General features: G+C 34.9%; 2 protein-coding genes across 2 annotated transcripts in view; one reads left to right on the top strand and one right to left on the bottom strand.

Moving 5' to 3' along the window:
• Nucleotides 1-8,094: 8,094 nt before the first annotated feature.
• On the bottom strand, nt 8,095-19,224 carry LOC125663816 (craniofacial development protein 1-like). Its single transcript, XM_048896197.2, has 9 exons — nt 19,096-19,224; nt 18,339-18,482; nt 15,985-16,117; nt 15,165-15,399; nt 13,510-13,589; nt 13,302-13,415; nt 10,195-10,267; nt 9,579-9,664; nt 8,095-8,401 (listed from the first exon to the last, which is right to left on the bottom strand). Exons 2-9 carry the CDS (start codon nt 18,394-18,396, stop codon nt 8,308-8,310), a joined length of 873 nt encoding a protein of 290 aa, XP_048752154.1. The 5' UTR covers nt 18,397-18,482; nt 19,096-19,224; the 3' UTR covers nt 8,095-8,307.
• The window catches only part of LOC125663808 (enhancer of mRNA-decapping protein 4-like), a 36,524-nt gene continuing 34,729 nt past the window's right edge, over nt 18,972-20,766 (top strand). The window contains exon 1 of the mRNA XM_048896185.2: nt 18,972-19,228. Within this exon, the coding sequence (XP_048752142.2) occupies nt 19,135-19,228 (94 nt within the window). The 5' untranslated portion in view covers nt 18,972-19,134. The remainder of the gene's footprint in view (nt 19,229-20,766) is intronic.

Below are 20,766 nucleotides of genomic sequence, written 5' to 3'. Positions count from 1 at the left end.
TATTGCAAAATACTCTGTATAGGCCACTACAATCTTTTTTTAAAACAACTTTTAAAACAGCACCACCGATTTTAGACTTGTTTAAATCAGATATGGCACCACTTTGAATAGAGGTCTATATTTTAGAATTTACTTGAATTGTATACATATATAGACTCTATGGAAATATGTTTATAAACCAATATTAAGGGCCCTATACAGTTTAACTAGTAATTAATTATAACAAATAAATAAATAAATAAGAACATAGATATGCACTTGCATCTTTCACGGGAGTAGCTATGGAGTTTTGATGTGGATTCCTCAAACAGACAGGGGATTTGGACCCCCCTCCCCCGGACACGTGACTAGTAGCTCATTGGTGACGATTTGAGAAGCGGAAGCTTTGAATATATGCAGATAAAATGCATGTTTGTATCAATTATTGGGAGTAATGAAACAATATAACAGCAGAAACGTACTTTATTAAGGTTACGCCTTCTGATTTTAATTACATTAAAAATCGTGGTAAAAACCCTTTAAATATTGAAAAGTATTTCTTTTTTGAAAAATTATGAACAAAGAAAGATAATATGCAAATTTAGAATTGGTTAAACAACCTTGATACTGTACTATGTCAGGAAGCATTCCTAAAAAAGTCATATTTTATGACCGTGGTTCTTGAGAAGATTTTCTTTATATACTCGCATACAAAACGTTGATCCCCTATTGTGGCTCCACAACAATCTGTGGGGGCATGGTTTTAACAAACTTGAATCTGCACTATGTTACGAAGCTTTCACGTAAACAACTTTTCTGGCCCAGTAGTTCCAGTTTGGTTTTTTTTTTTTTTTTTTTTTTGCATTTTCGTGATTATCTTCCCATTGAAAAGATAAAGGCCCTTTATTTGAAGAAACTTGGATCCCTTTACTTAGGAATGCCTTGTGCAAAGTTTGGTTGAAATTGGCCCGCTGGTTCTGGAGAAGATTTTTAATTTGTCACTGTATTTTCGCTATTATCCCCACTTGGAGAAGGGCGTTGTCCTTCATTTGAACTAACTCGAATACGCTTTACCAAAGGATGCTTTTTGCCAAGTTTGGTTGAAATTGGTCCAGTGGTACAGGAGATGAAGTCGAAAATGTGAAAAATTTACAGACAGACAGACAACGGGTGGTCAGAAAAGCTCACTTGAGCTTTCAGCACAGGTGAGCTAAAAAGAAAGACTCGCCCTTTGTATGCTTATGTGAAAATACGGTGATGATGCAATGACAGGATTTCGTGTCAAAATTTAGCGATGATGTAATGAAAGGTATTACCCCTTTAAAAAAAAAAAATTATAGCAAAACTGTAAGTCCAATCAAAATAAGCCCTTTAAAAAATACCCTCACTGATTAGTTGGTTATTATGAGAACGTTCTGATACAATAACCAGTGAGGGTATTTTTTTTAAAGAGCTTATTTTGGACTTTAGGGGTATGCAAGACGTTGTTGAAATGTATTAGAAATATTTTCAACAACAACAAAATAATTAAATCGACTCATGTAGCTTATTCGGAGGGGCGGGGGTGTCCTGAACCCAAGCACCTGCTGCTAGATCTGGAGAGTATGGTGGGTGTGGCAAGACAGTAACCTTCTCCGACTTCAAAAATTGCTTCACAAACTCAGATGTATGTGATGGAGCATTATCAGCAGGTCGACGAACATGCCTAAATCTTGAGACAGGGTGTCGTTTATGATAATATTTCTTGAGCTTTTTTTAGTATAATATCTCGGTATTACCAACCTGTAACACTGTTGCCCTTCGACACCGGAATTTGTACGGCTATACCATCACATAAGAATATGCAATTAAGAACCTTCTTTGTGCTTATGGTTCTTTTGGTAACTACAGGCTTTCTGCCGTGTTTAGTTAGCCATATTTTGTTTCAAATTTTTCTTACTGGTTCGAAATAGTGAACCCATGTTTCGTCACCAGTAAAAATGTTTGCAAATTGTCTGATTGAATTTGGGAAACATTTTGAGCAATTGCTTAGCGGTTAGTACCCGTACCCGTTTTTGGTCATCTGTCAATATATGCGGTATCCATCTGGCAGAAATCTTTCGTACTTTCAAAATGAAATACACCTGTGATAGCGATATGCCAACAGTTTTGGCAATATCATGAATCGTGTATCTGCCATTATTTCCCTTGCCTGTTACAGTCACAGGTCGGTCAGATTTTGCTACATCTTTGACGGACTCTGTGCCTGTCAGATTTTTTTTTCTTTCCATCTATGAACTGTCTCATAAGATACCTTATCAGACCCATAAACTTCCCCCAATTCAGTGAAAATCTGCATTACCAAATGACCGAGTTTTGTGCGAACTTTTATATAAGCTCTAATTTCTTCAATATTCTCAACCATTTTTACAACAGTGGTCAACGACTGGCTCTAAAATATCATACGTTTATTTGATACGGACACGCTGACGCACTTTTATTTTCGTAGAGCACATCTAAAAAGATTGTGTTGTAATAGCCCCCAGATATCTTGCCTTGGGGGTTGTTTTTACGGGAAAAACTGAAGAAAGTGATAATTTTTCAAAAATCATCATTCCATACAAGAATTAGTATTTATAAAACCAACAATACGTTGGGGTAAAGTAATACGTCATGCTTCGTACGACAAATCACAAGCAAAGGGCCAGGTATGGCCTGGACTTAATTGCCCCTTTTGTCTAATGATGATTTGAAGAAAAATTTTAAATGTAATTTGCATCAGTATTTGTGTAATCACAACGTCAGGGGTCCGGTGTCTCCTTCTGAAGTGTGATCCCACAGTCACAAGTGGACACCCCGAGTAGTTGTTAAAAGTATCACTAGCACCAAGGGCTGTGATATCTAAAAAAGATTTCCTGTTCTGAATAATTTTAAACTAAATTCTTAATATTCAGCAACAGTAAAAAACCAAGATGTTTTCTCAAAACTTGAATGCCCCTAAAGTGCCTATAAAGATATACACAACTCTTTTGGACCCACCCTAGAGTCAGAGCCCAGGGGTTGCTAAATTCACTATTTTGGTTACGCCCCTTTCTGTTTTTCCAAAATACAGTATCGGCAAAACTAAAGAATTCTTTAATATCAGCAAAACTAAAGAATTCTTTAAACTGATAAGCATAATAATCACTATGATAATTTGACCCCACCCTATAACCAAAACCTCTGCAACTGCATAGGATCAGGGAATTTACAACCTTGGTAAAGGATCCAAACGTACCTGCTATTTCTATCCCTCCCCTTTATTTATTTATTTTTTTTTTTTTTTTTTTACAGATGTGAGGTTGTAGAGAAGAAAGAGTTTTGAAAACTAATCCATTTTTGGCAGTTTTTGTCCCACCCCTAATGTCCAAGGAGAGCAGAAGTCTTGAAATTACAGTTTTTGCACCCCCCCCCCCTTTGTTTCAAAGATACTTCATACCAAAAACAAGTTAGAGGAATAGTTGTCAATATGTAGTTAGAATGTTCAATTGTTAACACTGACCATTTTGGCCCTATCCTGGTACTATTTTTTAAAACACCATGCTCTGGTATTATGAAATTTACAATATTGGTAAAGACGCTACATGCTCCTTCTAAATATGTAATTTACATGTGGTTTCAATTCAGTATCAATAGCATTAAAGATGTTATTTTAATGTTTTACACATAAACACTATATACCAAATCTGGCCTCAATTCTGGAGTCACAGCTACTTGGTGGATCATAGAATTTACAATTCTGGTAGATCTAGGCCTTTCTGCACTACATGACATCTTACAGATGTGTGGTTGTAGAGATTAAGATTTTTGAAAATTGGTCAAATTTCGATATTTTTAGTCTTGCCCCCCCCCCCCCCCCCCCTAAGGCCCTGGGAGTGCAGGAGTCCTGAAATTTATAATTTATGTCTCCCTTGTCCCAAAGATACTTAAATTCATACTAAATTTGAAAAAAAATTGGAAAGGTAGAGATAAAGATGTAAAAAATGTTCAATTGCCAATTAGCATATCATTGTGACAAACAGAGCTCTAATAGCAGTAAATCAAACTCACAAAACTCAAATCAAATTACAAAATCATTTCAGATAAAGCAACATGAAGAAGTGTATTTCCATGTTCATTGCAGGGGCTAAATTGGACAGCAAAATAAAAGTTGCAAAACTAAAAAGATGTGATTCGAATATTTTTCTTCCCACCAATTTCTTATTTAAAATATGTAGTGGCATAAGAAAAAGTTAACTATAAAATATACAATGAGTCCATGACTGATATGAAATTCAGAATTCATAGACTTTCCGTGGTGCGTTTAATTTGCATTCTCCTTCCACCAAGCACCCTATATTTTAGAATAACTGACATTAGTCAATTCAACCCACTCAACTGGATTCAAGTTGTTAATTTCTTCACCTGCATATTAACATCTTCATGACAAACACCTGGAATTGAGACCCACACTACCAGTAACACCCCCCACCTTAATTTTATGTGTAAAACAAAACTAATGAGTATATCCTCTATATGAGTGGACTCTGACTTTTGAAGTTCTCAGTTCCCAAGGCCATTTTGTACAAGTTACACCAGTTCACTGGATTAAATGCTCATGTACAGATACAGTGTAAATAATGTATAAACATGTACTGCACATATTAAACTTATATACAATGTAAATAATGTATAAGCACTTATGTTGTCTATTAGATGTTCAAGAGAAAAGTAGAAGACTATAACAAGAGGTCCATGGGCCACAATCCTCACCTGAGTCACCTTGACCCTTCTGTTGTTCAGAAGATATTTAAAACATTAATTCCCTCTTTAATTCCATGGGAAATTCGGACGACATTCTAGCTACATGGGATTGTGGCAAAATTTATATAACATGGGGATGCCTAAAAATCAAACTGACTAACATGTCCTTACAGTTTTGCATAAGATTTTTTAATATGACACCCCCCCCCAATATTCATGTATTATTAAAATTTTTATCCTTGAATTTAGCCCCACTCTTATCCTAAGAAACCATAAGATAATCTGAATTCAGAACATTTGCATATTGATATGCTGTAGTAAATATTCTACAAATATAACTCATTTAATGTTGACAGCCAAAATTTTGACCTTCTGAATGCAAAGATAAGAGCATATTTTAAATACGTCTAATCAAGGTCTTGCTGTTCTTGAAAAGAACATTTTAAAAAACATTTTGCTATGTATCCTCATATAAAACTTTTTATCTCATTGTTGCCCCATCTTTGTTCTGAAACTTTAAATTTATGTCCAAAACATACATCTGGTGATGGGCAATCGGACCAAAAACCATAGTCGATTATCGGTAATAAATAACGGACACATATAATCGATAATAATCGGAATTGTCATTAAGTGTTTTCTCCCTCAAAATCAATAACAGAATCATTAAAGATATGGAAACAACATTTGTAATCTCCTTTGTTTTATTTGTTCACATGTAAATAAATCAAAATTTCAATATATCAAACATATCAGAGATATACTCCTTTATTTGACTGTTGAATGTTGTTGATGTTACTGTCCTTCATATGCCCCACCATTTTGTTTGCTTGATTTTGGTCGGGTTTGACATACAGAAAATAAAATTTGTACAAAGTTGAAGGGATTTCCGGATTTTGATTGGTCAACGTGATGTCGGCTACTTTAATTTTGTAATCGATTAGTAGCATCATAGGTCTCTGAACGACGGACAATCGATCATCGGCGACAATCGTCTCATCACTAAATACATCATATCAAATTTGGAAAGAACTGGAAGAGTAGTTATCAAGATGTTAAAAATGTTCAATTGTTCATGCATGACAGACAATGCAGGTCACCCAGGCGACCAGCAAATCTATCAATGCTCTAGCACATGGACCATCAAGGGGCCTAAACTCCTGAATCTAGGGTCATAATCTAACAATTTTAGTTGAGTTCTCAAAGCTCTTAATAACCATGCATCCATTAATTTCTAGATATTTACTGCATTAGTGCTATGATCTACATAGTCCAGGTTTGGAACCTAAACCCTTAACCCTCAGACAAGGAATTTCACAATTTTGGTAGAGGCCTAAAATTTCATAATTACATGCAGGTGTGAACCCAATTTAGGTGATACGTGTCCAAGGTAAGAAAGACTCACGGGTGTCTGACTTACTCTACAGCACCCCAGGAGACATGGACTATGAGAATTCATAATCTTAATAAACGCTTCATACACAATCTAGTAAATATTGACCCATTACATTTAGTATTGCATTAAAATTTTTCAAAAACTTAAAATATACAAAACTATAGATAACTGATTGACTCAGGTGAGCAAAACAAGAGGTCCATGGGCCACATCGCTCACCCGAGTTACCTTGGATCATATTTGCAGTAAAGATTTTCCTATAATTATGTTTGCATGTAAAATTTTGATCCCTATTGTGGCCCCAACCTACTTCGGGGGCCATGATTTTTACAAACTTGAATCTACACTACCAGGTATGTCAGCAAGCTTTCATGTAAATGTAAACTTTTCTGACCCCATCATTTTTCAGAAGGAGATTTTTAATGATTTTCTCTGTATATTTGTAGGTAAAATTTTGATCCCGTACTATGGTCCCATCTTAACCCCGGGGACCATGATTTTTACAAACTTGAATCTGCACTATGTCAGCAAGCTTTCATGTAAATGTGAACTTTTCTGACCCCATCATTTTTCAAAAGGAGATTTTTAATGATTTTCTCGGTATATTTGTAGGTAAAATTTTGATCCCGTACTATGGTCCCATCTTAACCCTGGGGACCATGATTTTTACAAACTTGAATCTGCACTATGTCAGGAAACTTTCGTGCTAATTGTAAACTGCCCATTGGTTCTTAAGGAGAAATTTTTTAAAGATTTTTCTATTTATTGGTTATGTATACTTTGATCCTCTATTGTGGCCCCATCCTAGCCCCAGGGGTCATGAGTGTAACAAACTTGAATCTGCACTATGTCAGGAAGCTTTCGTGTAAATATCAGCTATTATGGCTCAGTGGTTCTTGAGAAGAAGATTTTAAAAGATTTTCCTTTTTTAATTATAAGTAAAATTTTGACCCCCTATTGTGACTCCATCCTACTCCCAGCAGCCACGATTTTTAACAAACTTGAATCTGCACTATGTCAGGACCCTTCCATGTAAATATAAGCTTTTCTGGCTCAGTGGTTCTTGAGAAGATTTTCCATATATATTTTTATGTAAAACTTTGATCCCATATTGTGGCCCCTTACTACCCCCCCAAGGAGCCATGATTTTTACAAACTTAAATATGCACTATGTCAGGAACCTTTCATGTAAATTTCAGCTCTTCTGGTCCAGTGATTTTTGAGAAGAAAATTTTGAAATGACCCCACCCTATTTTTGCATTTTTGTGATTATCTCCCCTTTGAAGGGGGCATGACCCTTCATTTCAACATACTCAAAAGCCCTTCACCCAAGGATGCGTTTGGTCAAGTTTGGTTATAATTGGCCCAGTGGTTCTGGAGAAGAAGTTGAAAATGTAAAAAGTTTACAGACAGATGGACAGATGATGGACAGCAGGCGATCAGAAAAGCTCACTTGACCTTTCAGCTCAGGTGAGCTAAAACACATTATCTTCACCTGTATTCATCCGACCATGGCATAAAATACCAGTACACTGCTACTAAATATAGTTTCAATCATGTTGATCACTCTAGACTTCGTACGCAATAAAAACTGTACTGGCCATCACAGCAAACAAAATCACTATGGACAGGTCAAAATCCAAATATATAAACATATTTACTAATTTTCTAAATTTTCAAATACTGCACATACATGCTCATCTTCTATACATATTCAGAATAATACAGTCAAACTTCATTATCTCAAACTCAGTGGGGCCATGAAAAAAAACTTCCAAGATATCAAAGAGTTTGAGTGAGGTTAAAATACATAGATAAAATCTAGTTGGGACTTCCAACTCACTTTGACAAATCCATGGTTTTCAAGATATCGAAGTTTGAGATTCTGATGTTCAACTGTATTAAATCAAGGACAATGTCTACTTCTATGGAACACACATTCAAACAATGACATCACAGCATTCTTACGCACAGCCAGGGTGCATTTATTGTCGTTTATTTCCAATACAGGAATTCAAGATTTGTAACAACCAGTAAGGAAGCAAATCACTGTAGTTTAATTTCTGGTTTTACCTGTACATAAACCATAAAGAAACTAAATCGTCACAGTAAGGATTCTGTCCTCTCGCAGCATTAATCCTACAGACACTTGTCAATTTTTACTCTTTGTGTCACCGTTTGCTATTCACTCCGAGTCGTATACTTTTCTCAATTTCAAATTGTCTTTCATCTGCTCTGTTAAGAAACTTCATCTTCTCTATGTACCTAAAGACAGAAGTTATGAGTTGTATTACTGATGACTGCAATATTTACAGGAGGTAAAATCGAAACAGTAAATCACAGTTATGATGAACCTCCAGGGCCAAAGAAAAAACGTTCGTTATTACTAAACTTTGTTATATTCAATAACATTTTCATTATTTTCCTCTCATTGGAGAATAAACATCACTTTGCAATAAGAGTGAATTCGTTATAAATGTTTGCTATAAACATGTTTTACTGTATTTATACTAAGAAATAAATGTTTAGTGTGTTTGTAAGGAATATGAGCATGGGTAAATTGCAAAATCAGAGAAGCTGAAATTACACCATGTTTCCATTATCTTTACAACATCTCCTATAATGCAAACACGGTAAACAGTATTCAACTACTTTTTTTCTAAAATAAAGGTAATTATATTGAGTTGAAAGGTCACGTTCATGTCATAGTTTACACTGCACATTATAAACAATGAAACAGATTACCATTACTGACAAAACATTGGTAATTTGAAAAATACTTATAATAAATATACAGTGTATGTATATATGTATTTATAATGTAAAATTCGATTTACATCATGCCTTAAATCTGGCAAATGTACATCTGATTCTGTATTGACAACTTTAATTTGACAGATTTTGTTTCCACTTTAGCCTTTTGATTGTAGGTAAAACTTAGCATTGACAAAACATTGGTAATTTGAAAAATACTTATAATAAATATACAGTGTATGTATATATGTATTTATAATGTAAAATTCGATTTACATCATGCCTTAAATCTGGCAAATGTACATCTGATTCTGTATTGACAACTTTAATTTGACAGATTTTGTTTCCACTTTAGCCTTTTGATTGTAGGTAAAACTTAGCATTGACAAAACATTGGTAATTTGAAAAATACTTATAATAAATCTACAGTGTATGTATATATGTATTTATAATGTAAAATTCGATTTACATCATACCTTAAATCTGGCAAATGTACATCTGATTCTGTAATGACAACTTTAATTTGACAGATTTTGTTTCCACTTTAGCCTTTTGATTGTAGGTAAAACTTAGCATTGTCAGGCCAAGATCCTTAAGAGACACAATACTGGCAAAGTGTGAATTTTCCTACAGTCTTTATTAGATATGGTACTTAGCCTCATATTTCCCGTTTCTGGCCTGAACTTACCCTTCTTTCCCTCTGTTGTGAATTTGAAGTTCCTCAGATATTCCCTTCTCTTCTTTAAACGTCTCCCAGTCAAGTTTGGATTTGTCCTGGTCAACAGAAAAAGTTCACTGAGTAAGCTTTGAATTTTTAAAGACTTATGCTAACACATTTCACAACTTGTTGTAATGTGACTTTTCCCAGAGAAATTTTAAAACAACTGCTGACATTATTACATGTATTCCTTTTGTATAAAATACAAATCTTTCCTGACAATACTACATGTAATATACAACTCTTTGGTGACATGATCTCGTTCTACATGTAATATACAACTCTTTGGTGACATGATCTCGTTCTACATGTAATATACAACTCTTTGGTGACATGATCTCGTTCTACATGTAATATAAAACTCTTTGGTGACATGATCTCGTTCTACATGTAATATACAACTCTTTGGTGACATGATCTCGTTCTACATGTAATATACAACTCTTTGGTGACATGATCTCGTTCTACATATAATATACAACTCTTTGGTGACATGATCTCATTCTACATGTAATATACAACTCTTTGGTGACATGATCTCATTCTACATGTAATATACAACTCTTTGGTGACATGAGTAACATACCAGGGTACTGATCTTGTCCTTTTTCCCGAGTTTACTTAATACACTGCTGAGTCCCCCGCCAGGTTTTCTACCTCTGTAAAACATGTAAAATTCATGTATGATATGTACATACAGTTAATAGCAATATTCATTAGTCTTATAAAGTACTTCCCCACTTTAGCTGTGTCATACGACCCCTGAAGATTTAGTAAAACATCAAAGTTTGAATTATGCAATTTACAATGCCCCTCTCTATTGATATTCAATGAATGACCGATTTTAAAGCCTTTGTTTATATCGAGCACAAGGCTGTCCAGATTTCTCTTTTCTATTATAAGTCTTTTTTGTCATAAAGAAAATTATATCCAAAAGTCAAGACTAGAGAATCCTGTGCTGGTGATGAAATTCATAAAAAACAGTAAAAATCCGCAAAAACTATACATTTTCTTTCTACCTCATTTACCTGTATTGACTTCGGATAGTAATTCTGTAGTTTTCAAGCTAACAGTGACCATTTAAAACCTCGTTTTCTACCCTTAACTTCCAATATCCCTGGGGGAAAAGACTGTACGCTTACTGGAGATACATCAGTGTTTAATATTTACCAAAAAGTATAATTAGATAAACCCATTTTTCTTTGAAAAGAGGGATGGTAAAAAGGGACCACAAGCTACAGCTAAAGTGGGGAGGTCCTTTCATCACTTCAAATCCCAATAGTGAACACTTGTGTGGCATTCTTGAACAAGGCATTTTTATCTCAATTACTCATTTGGATGAAAATGGCTGGGGTTTACTGAAAGGAACTGATGTCCAATCTGAAGGAATCTAGGACTGGGTAGCCATGGAAACAAGGTATGAAACATCAGACTGGTCATTGTAGTTAGATAGGGATTTGTTGTAGTTTATTAAAAGTTACGTACAGAAAGAGAGACAACTCCATTTCAATAAATCACAAAGGCAATGTTGTTCAAACAGTAATGTATTGGGATCTTTTGTCTATTGTATGTTGTTTATGTTCCATTTGAGAATATTTTACTCGTGTAGAGACATCACCATCTTTAGATGGAGTACCACAAAATTTGACCAATGCATGACACCCAAGCCCGTAACAGTGAGGGTGCTTTATCGTGCAAATGCCTACGGTGACATACATGTAGGACCTCTGTTTTTAAGGTCATATCTGAAAGACCCGTGACTTTCACTTCCAATATCAGCCACTTGGCAATGGAACAGTCACTACCTCTGTTAAACAACTTAGGCTCGACGCAGCACCAGGACTGAACTCCTGCAGACCTCTTGGTTGTGAAGTGAATGCCCTAACTCTCAGGCTATTGTACTGGAATCATGAATCCTATTACCTGAATATGTATAATAGTGAAATACTGACGCTTATATCAGCCAGATCAACCATTATTACTGACTTTGATGGTTACGCGAATTCCCACGAAAGACTTACAGCAGATTGTATCTTGAGTGTCTGGATTTATAATTCAACATAATTCGCATATGGCATTACTTTATCGGATGTTTATGGTTTATAATTTGATAGAAACACTTTATAGTATAGCTATACATCATGCAGTCTCATTAAAATTACCTCCTACCTTTACATTAATTTGTAAATCTATAAAATAAATGTAAAGATAGAGTCTAATTTTAATTCTACCACAGATAATTGCAAAGACCCAAGGAAAGTCGCGGCCATTATTCTGCGATACATGTATATCTTCATATGTAATAACCAATTATGATAAAAGTGATACACATCTCGTTTGTACTTTGAGTTTTGCTAATGTCATAAAGTTGATGACTGATAATTTGATTTTAACAAGAGGCCCAGGGGCCTTATAGGTCACCTGAGTATCATGTAACAACCTTCCAACGTTTGAATTAGGTTTGTGTTTAAATATAAGAATTTTACTTTTGGATGGAAGAAACATTGAATAGCTATGTGGTCATGAAGTACATGTGTCATTTTTATGTTCAATCAATAATCCTTTTTAAAAAACCTAGGTCTGAGACATCATAAAGAAAAGGGTTATTTACTCCTTAGATAAAACCAATATAAGAAGATTTTCAAAGAATTTCTACATTTTCACTATATGACCAATAGAGCCCCACCCTAACACAAGAACCCCTGCCCCAGGGGCCATGAATTTCACAATTTTGGTAGAGGGCTCAACGTTCATTATAATTATGCCCACAGTTTGGCTTCTTGATGTCCAGGAGTAAAGAAGAAGTTTTTTTTAAAATTACACTCATTTTGATGGTTTTTGCCCCACCCCTCAGGCCCCAGGGGGGCAGGGACCACGAATTTCACAATTTTTGTTCCCCTCCACCCACAGATGCTATATGCCAAAATTGGTTGAAATTGGTTCAGGGGTTTCAGAGAAGAAGCTGAAAATGTTCAAATGTTAACGCACAACGACGGACAAAAACAGATAGCAATAAGTCACCTGAATGATTCAGGTGACCTAAAAATCAATTAATATATGTTGTAAAACAAATTCATAAATGACTGAAAAACATTTGTCAATCAGTATAAGCCAATCCTCTGAATTCTGAGAGCAATACACAAATAAACATGGCAATACACAGACAAGTTTTTCTTGAACTGTATTCAAAGCAACTGATATAATCCGTTAACATGAAACTAAAAACTTGAAATATTTTTTCAAAATAGATTTAGAATACCCCTTCCATCTCACCTTTTTCGTCAGCAAAAAACAATGTAGGCCGTTTCATAAACTGTCATGATGTCACAGTGACTTAATTCATAGTTATATAGAAAACCGATTGGCTGCATATTTCTGAGCCATAATAGAATAGAAATAAAGTTCTTGTTTTTGTGTATGTTGCAGGATAACCTCCGAGGTTGATAAATGTTGTTTTGATATATAAAAGTCTTCAATTGGCTTTATATATATATATATATATATATATATATATATAAAAATAACATTTTTCAACCTCAGAGATTATCTTGCAACATACACCAAAATGCGATCATTATTTCTAAATTAGAACGCAACTGGTGTTTCTACATGTAGATTTATATTTCGACATAAACTCTTACAGCATGGATTAATATGATGTATCTGGTTGTATAGGTTTACATAAATAATTACAGTATGGCTGGGCCTGCTGTGTCCACTTTTTGTTGAGGCTCTCTCTTCTCCTCTGCTAGCTTTTTCATCTCTTTCTTTCCTTCCTCGGAGTTCATGTCCACATCTTTGGTTACTCTAAAAAAAATTCCAAGCACATGCACAACTTCAACTTTTATGCACTAAATTTTTCACAGAGCTATGATAATAGAAAATCAACTTGATGACTTACTTCACAGTCTCTCCAGCAAAGTCATACTCTTTCGTAATTGTAACTTTGTTTGAAGTGGGTACAACAGGGTTTTTGATTGGCTGCAAAGGAAAATTATTTTATCCTGAAAGAACTATAAAACCACTAGCAATCCATCATAAAGAATGTATATTGATATAAAATGTGGTTATACACATCATACAGACCTGCAGAAGAATTGAAATCCACAATTTTTGGTAATATTTTTATGATATATGTATGATTTAAATTTTTACAACTAATAGGTGATACACATCTATTCTACTGGATAACACAGTGAAATTAAAGTTAGACATCATCATTTTGCCAAAAATGCCTAAGCTGATGAGGTGGTAGCCATTGAAACTTTTCTACTTCAGTAACGAATATGCCCTGTTAGCATTTGTTGCTGCTCAAATTCTGTGAAATGCTTGACGTAAAGCGTAGTCTCTGATGGATTAGGGCGTGTTCGAATAAATCAAACCAATGTGTCTGTGTAGGGGCCAAGGTAACGTGTCAGCATTGTGGGACTGTGTAGGGGCCAAGGTAACGTGTCAGCATTGTTTTGGTGAAGATACTGATAGTCCATTGCATGTCGTACCATATAACACCAACTATGCATTGTCTTGTAAAAAAAATTAAGCTGTGCTTGCAGAACAGTGTCAATGTACTTTTGAGCTGTCGCATTGCCTTCAATGACGATTAAACATTTTTTGCAGCCACTACCGATCCCACCTCACACCATAACACTACCACCACCAAACCTGTCACATTCTACCATGCAGTTAATGGTGTAACATTCACTGCAACATCGAAAAACATGCTGATGTGATGCCTCTATTAGCAGTAAAGCGTGAATTTCGACTCCTCAATGATGAGTTACATGGTGCCGATGCAACCATTGGAATCTGACATCATATCAATGATGGTGAAGGGACACACGATGCAGCTTGATCCCAAAGAAGAGAAGACAACTCGGCACAGGATCTTGACTTTCTCTAGCATAATCTGTCCCTGGTGTCTCCTTTGCAGTTTTTTGTGCAGTTCTAAACTGATTACATAAGTGCTGCTACCTCATAAAATGATCCATACGGGGCATAATAACCTTCAATGGGCCAATTCAAGAAAAGAGTGGTTGGCAGTTGTACAGGTCGGTCTAAGGCATTTGTAAAGACAAGTTATTGTGCTTTTATGGACATTCAGAGCTCTTTCCACAGAATTTTGGGTGTTTCCAGTCCATCAATGGGTATCTTATTAGGCATCCCTTACACAATATAAGAAACAAATTTCAATATCAGACTATTCTCACCAGATATCGGAAAGAAACAAACAGGTCTGAGATGCATGAAATGCTGTCACTTGTATCGTTGCACTTGCTAATTGGGGTATGTATTGATCTTTCGTGGACACGAGAACACATAGTACGACTAAGTTCAATCAACCATGAATTGCTAGGGAATGTGTATGATATCATGCAATTCAAAATTGCTAACACTAAATTACTACTATAAAAAATTATTGACATTTAATCGGTGTTGCATTTCCTTGCATGCCTGTATACTTGTGCTTATAAGCAATAGTGAGAAAATCATTTATTTGATATGCATGAATTTTCAAGTTCAGCCATGCATAAATATGTAGCAATTATGCGAACGTACCTTACACACACTGGCTAAGGGACTCCCACTGGGAGTGGCTGGTTTAGCTTTGGGTCGGCTTCCTACATCTGAGAGAAAACTTGACCACAGGTCATCAGCTCGCTTTTTATCATTTTGTTCCTTCTTGACCTCTTGTTCTTTTTTGACTTCCTCTGAAAGAACTTTGTTATAGTCATCTTCAGGCTCTTTGGAGTCCTCTGTTTCTTCTTCAAGTTTGATCCCACCTTTACGCTTTCTATAAAAAAGTTTATATATATATATATCAATGACTTATATACATGTATGTATGTGTATGACGTCATGTGTGTGTAAAATACCCATAAATACCAGTACATGAAATAATATTGATAAATCATCATCAATCAAAACATTGGGAGAGGGCCTACATAGGCTATGCCTGTTGCCCGATCCCATTGAGTTTCTCAATAAAATATGTTTAAATTAGAATTAAATTAAAAATCAATCAAAACATATTAAAGAGGAATACTACACCAGAGAAATTTGATATGGATGAAAAGTGCAAGATATGTACAACAATATTTTGAAATTGAAAACTTTTTAAAATTTACTTTATTTAGTCAACAAATGCAGTTTTAGTAAAAAACAATCTGAAAAAAAAATTAAAAACCCCTGCTGCGCCCTAACCCACGATCTACAATTCATCAGTCGATGTGCTAAACTTCTGAGCTACTCAACTACTGGTAGACAATAAATTTTTAAATGAATAGACAGATACTGCTGATATTTATATTTTCATCCATGTTTTAAAAGGAAGTCAGCCATTATTATAATGCAGAGAAAATCCTTAAACAGACTTTACCGGGCAGTCAGCCCTTTTTCGGTTTTTCGTTTCCTCTTCCCTGCCTTGGACTCCCCAATCTCAGCCTCTTTATGAAGTGCATCAAGATCCTCTTCTTCACCTGAATTTTCTTCTTCACTCACAGCTTCCCCATCTGTTAGAAGCACAAACACTGACTTCAAATGATTCATTATAATAAAATAAGAACTTGTACACTTGATGGGCACTTTATTCTTGTCAGCAAATGAATTAAACAAGAATTCTATTCAGTTTAATGAATTATTCCTTGGTTTGCAGTATTCTGATTATAAACACTAAAACATTTTGCAGAGTATATCAAATATCAATAGAATCTGATACACTGTAATATTGTTTGTTTTTGTGGGGTTAAATTATTGTTTATCATCTCATAATAAAATTTCAATACTCATCCGTCACAGTTGAACTTCAGAAGTGATGGTTTGAAGAAACCTTAAAAATTTTAACAAATTGTAGACTTATGCCTTGTCGTTTTTGAGGAGGTTTTGAAATTTTTCCTGCATATTCCTAAAGTAAAACCAAAATAATAATGTCTTGGTTTGATAAACTTGAATCTAACCTGCACAAAGGACACTTCATATATATTAATTTGACAAATTGTAGCTATATTGTTGTTTCTATGAAGAGTTTTAAAGCTTTTTTCTTATATATTATATGTGCAACTTTATAACCCCCCCCCCCAACCCCCCCCCCCCATTGTGGCCATCTCTAACTACAGGATTCTTGGTATCAGGAAGTCAATCATACCCTGCTATTTCCATAACAGCAAATAAACCTTGTCTGTAGATTGACACTATCAGAATCTGTTGCTATGTGTACACAAATGTAACTATGATGTAACAGACAAAACTAAATCTGTTGTGAAAATTAATCTTAGAAATATTACATTATACAGGGATTCACAATCTGATTAAAATCAGCTCCTCGATCCGCTCCTTTATTTCTTTTGATTTGTCGCTACTCGAGGATCTGAATCAACTCGCTTAGAGGTCACGTCCCGGTGACCTTTGTTTCATCCAATCAAATCTCACCTGTATACCAGCTGCAGCGAATTTCGGAACGCTGAAAAATTTAGGTGCTGTTGAAAAAGTCCGAGAATATCGAAAGTAAACAAATAAAGATGGCCGTGGCCAACGTATTGTCGTAGCGACAAATCAAAAGAAATAAAGGAGCTGATTTTAATCAGATTGCAGGGATTCAGTTCTAGCCTTTTGACCTCATCCACATACGTGCATCCGGGAAAAAATTGCATCAATTGCAATCATTTTCTCCATGCAATTTTCCTTCATTACGTTGGATTTTATGCATCCGTCATCCATTGTAATCCAACTTGGAATTACCGTTTAAAATATTGCTACTTGTGATCACCCTCACAATATTCGAATGAATGTTGATCGTCTGTTTTGGCAGATCAGATTCGTTTTCACCAGCTATTAGCCTCCGAGTTCAAACGAGTCAACCATATTGTGGTTGTTCAGCACTGAATGACTCAAGTTAAAAAGGTGCAAAAAGGATTGGACAATATTACTACTTTTGCTGCAGATCTTCACCAGAAATTTAAAGTTTCAATATGGTTGACTCGTTTGAACTCTGAGGCTAATAGCTAGTGAAAACAAATCTGATCTGCCGAAACAGATGATCAACATTCATTCGAATATTGTGAGGGTGACCACAAGTAGCTATATTTTAAACGGTAATTCCAAGTTGGACTGCAACGGATGCATAAAATCCAACACAATGAAGGAAAATTGCATGGAGGAAATGGTGTAGTTTTAACGATGGCGACCTAATTCTCGGAAGTTGGACTTATTTTTTCAAAGTTCCTGTGAAGTCAGGTAAACGATTTTTGTATTATAAAACAGATTCTGAACAATATTCTGGCTTTCAACAGGGAAAACTTTTTGTGCATTATCACGATTAATACCTAAGTTTTGAGAGTTTGAAGCGAGCAACCAAGAATTAATGGCTGCTTTGTTAGCTCCCTTCTCACTATTATACTATATATACCAATTTCCTCATATTGCGTCAAAACCCTGTGGTAAGAATATTGCACCCAAAGTGTAATGTACAAAGCCTGAAAGGTGTTATGTAACCTGGATAGGTTCTTGCTCTAACAGTAACACCTTCTACACATGAATTTAAACAATATCTCTACATGAATGAAATTGGACACATTATATTTAAAGTAACAAAGGATTGAAGGGAATTCAATTTTCTTCTTTGTCTTTTCCTTGTTGCATTCTGCCTATGACAACACGTGACATATGTCAGCGGAAAAATAAGAGATAACTGTACTTGCGTGATTAAAGCAACAAAGGGTAAGTAAAGCTTCTCACCTGACGGTACATAATCCTCATCATCACTGCCAGAGCTGTAAACTTCTTCATCAGACATGTTTTTTTTTTTTCTTCTTTCAATTTGTATACCGGAACTCAATATTTAGGAGGTTTGACTAATAGCCAATAGAGACTTAAACATAACTGCAAAAATAGTCAACATGTAATACAGAGTCTTTAAAATTAATTTGATGAGAATTTTTAAAAAAGAATATTGAATTTTGAAACATGAGAATATGCATGATATGATGTAGGAAAACAACAACAACAATAACAACATATTTTCATTTTTTCAAGTGATGCAAAAATTGATTTTTTTGAAAAAAGAACTTATGTAAAAATTCATGATTTAAATTATATAATTGATAATCATTGATTTAAACAAATGAACATATAAGAAATACATGATATCAGGGTCTTCAATAGAATAGAATAGAATATGCTTTCATTCGTCGGGGCATAAACATATAGTCGGGGTATTAGTATTATCAATTTGGACTTAATACTTTTATATCTCATTAAAACCCTTTTTATGATTGAATAAATTTGATTGATACAATCTTTTCAAAATTATAATGATTTAAAAAAAAACCCAACCAAACAAACAAACAAAATAACGAAAATACGAGACGAGAATTATCGAGAGCCGCCATATTTGGATGGTGGCTTGTCAGTGATCACCTAATGAAGACAATCTTTATCGAAAATAATCAATGAATACGATTAATTCTTGTTATTCAAACGAATAGATATATACCCGATGCTTTATTTATCCTTTTGGAAGTAACTGACAGTCATGGATCAAGGGGATAGCCCATCTTCGTCCCTTCAGTCCACCGGCGACACAGGCCAGCTCTTGCAAGAGTTGTTAAATCTTCAGAAATCAAACGGTATGCTGGAATAAATAGAGGTCACGCAATTATATTACCTTATATCAGGTCATTAAAACTGCAAATTGCATAAGTTCTTATCGGTGTCACCAAACTACAACTTACTGGTTGTCGGAATGTCTGAATATCGTCCCGAATTTCCTCATATTTTGATTGGCAAGCGTCCAGGCCCGAAAGTTCTATGTGATGCTTTAACTATTTGAATATATACGTGCATGCATTCACAAAAATGTTGACAGTGCTACTTTTGAGGTGAACACAGCAGATTTAAGTTTCTAGTTCATCATCAATTGTACATTGTCAAAGGTATTGTACAATATATGTTTGACGGAGCTACCGTCAAATTGAGCGCAACCACATACATGCATGAGGTAACACTTCTAGTATACCAGTTCCCAAAATAAGATGCTAAAATAAGTGCCGCCAAATGCGGTTTGGTATATACATATAAAAGCACTAAGTTCCAACAACACCCGATACTTAGAAGTGTCGGATCCACAACGTGGGTACAAGGTCAAATACAAAAAATTATACAAAGCACTAAAATGACTAAAAGCACTAACAACCAGCATGTAAAATTTTCGGGACGACAGGTCCCTTCTTCAGGACAAACGAAAAGAATTACATAATGTGGCCAATATTAACAAAGAATAACAAAACAACCAGTGAAAGTACATTTAAATACACTTAGCACTATAACTATACTAATCTACAAACATACACTGCAGACTACGTTTTTGGATTTTAGACTTGCCAATCAATGTTAAAAGCGGAGCGAATTAGGACATGTCCAGGGCTGAACATTAACGCTTGTCAGTGCAAAAAAATTCGGACAAGTGAATATTGGTGGATACTTGTCCGATTGGACAAGTGCTTTTTTATGTAAAGAAGTCTTCAAATAATAAATGAAAAATGAACTTCGATCCCGATATCAATCACTATGTAAACTAGCAGTCACATTTGATTGGGATCGGTGTTCACTTATTGCGTACTACTTTCAATTTTGTAAAGAAGCATCCATGGATCTTGCAAAGTCAAAAAGACCAGGATTCACCCCATTTGATTTTAGAGGGAAAGGTGACACTGATTAAATGTTTGATGTTGACAATTTCAGGTGTAAACATTTGTGTTCAGTTGTTGTTTTCTCTGTCATTGATTCAAGACGGGAAGTCTAGATAAAATTTTGTTTTATGTGTTAGTTGTTTTTATCAAGTGAATAAGATCAAAAATCAATCAAGCAGGTATAAAAATGGACTATATTTTAATGATACAGTTTTCAAGTTGAAAATATTAGATCTTTTTTGAAAATTTTTCGGACAAGTGAAGTTCAAGTTCGGACAAGTAAATATCTTTGTCCCTTGTCCTTAAGACAAGTAAGAAAAAAAAGTTAATGTAGAGCCCTGGGGCGCGTTTTACAAAAGAACTTACGACTTACGACCAAGTTTACAAACTGGAATTTTCTAGTTTATTGTAAGATCATTCACGCCAAATGCAAAATATTTTTTTTTAATATTGAAAACTAAGCCTCAGAAAAGTGT

This window comes from Ostrea edulis, chromosome 1, assembly GCF_947568905.1.
Source record: "Ostrea edulis chromosome 1, xbOstEdul1.1, whole genome shotgun sequence".
NCBI classification, from domain to species: domain Eukaryota; kingdom Metazoa; phylum Mollusca; class Bivalvia; order Ostreida; family Ostreidae; genus Ostrea; species Ostrea edulis.
This window is presented reverse-complemented; position numbering and strand designations above follow the sequence as displayed.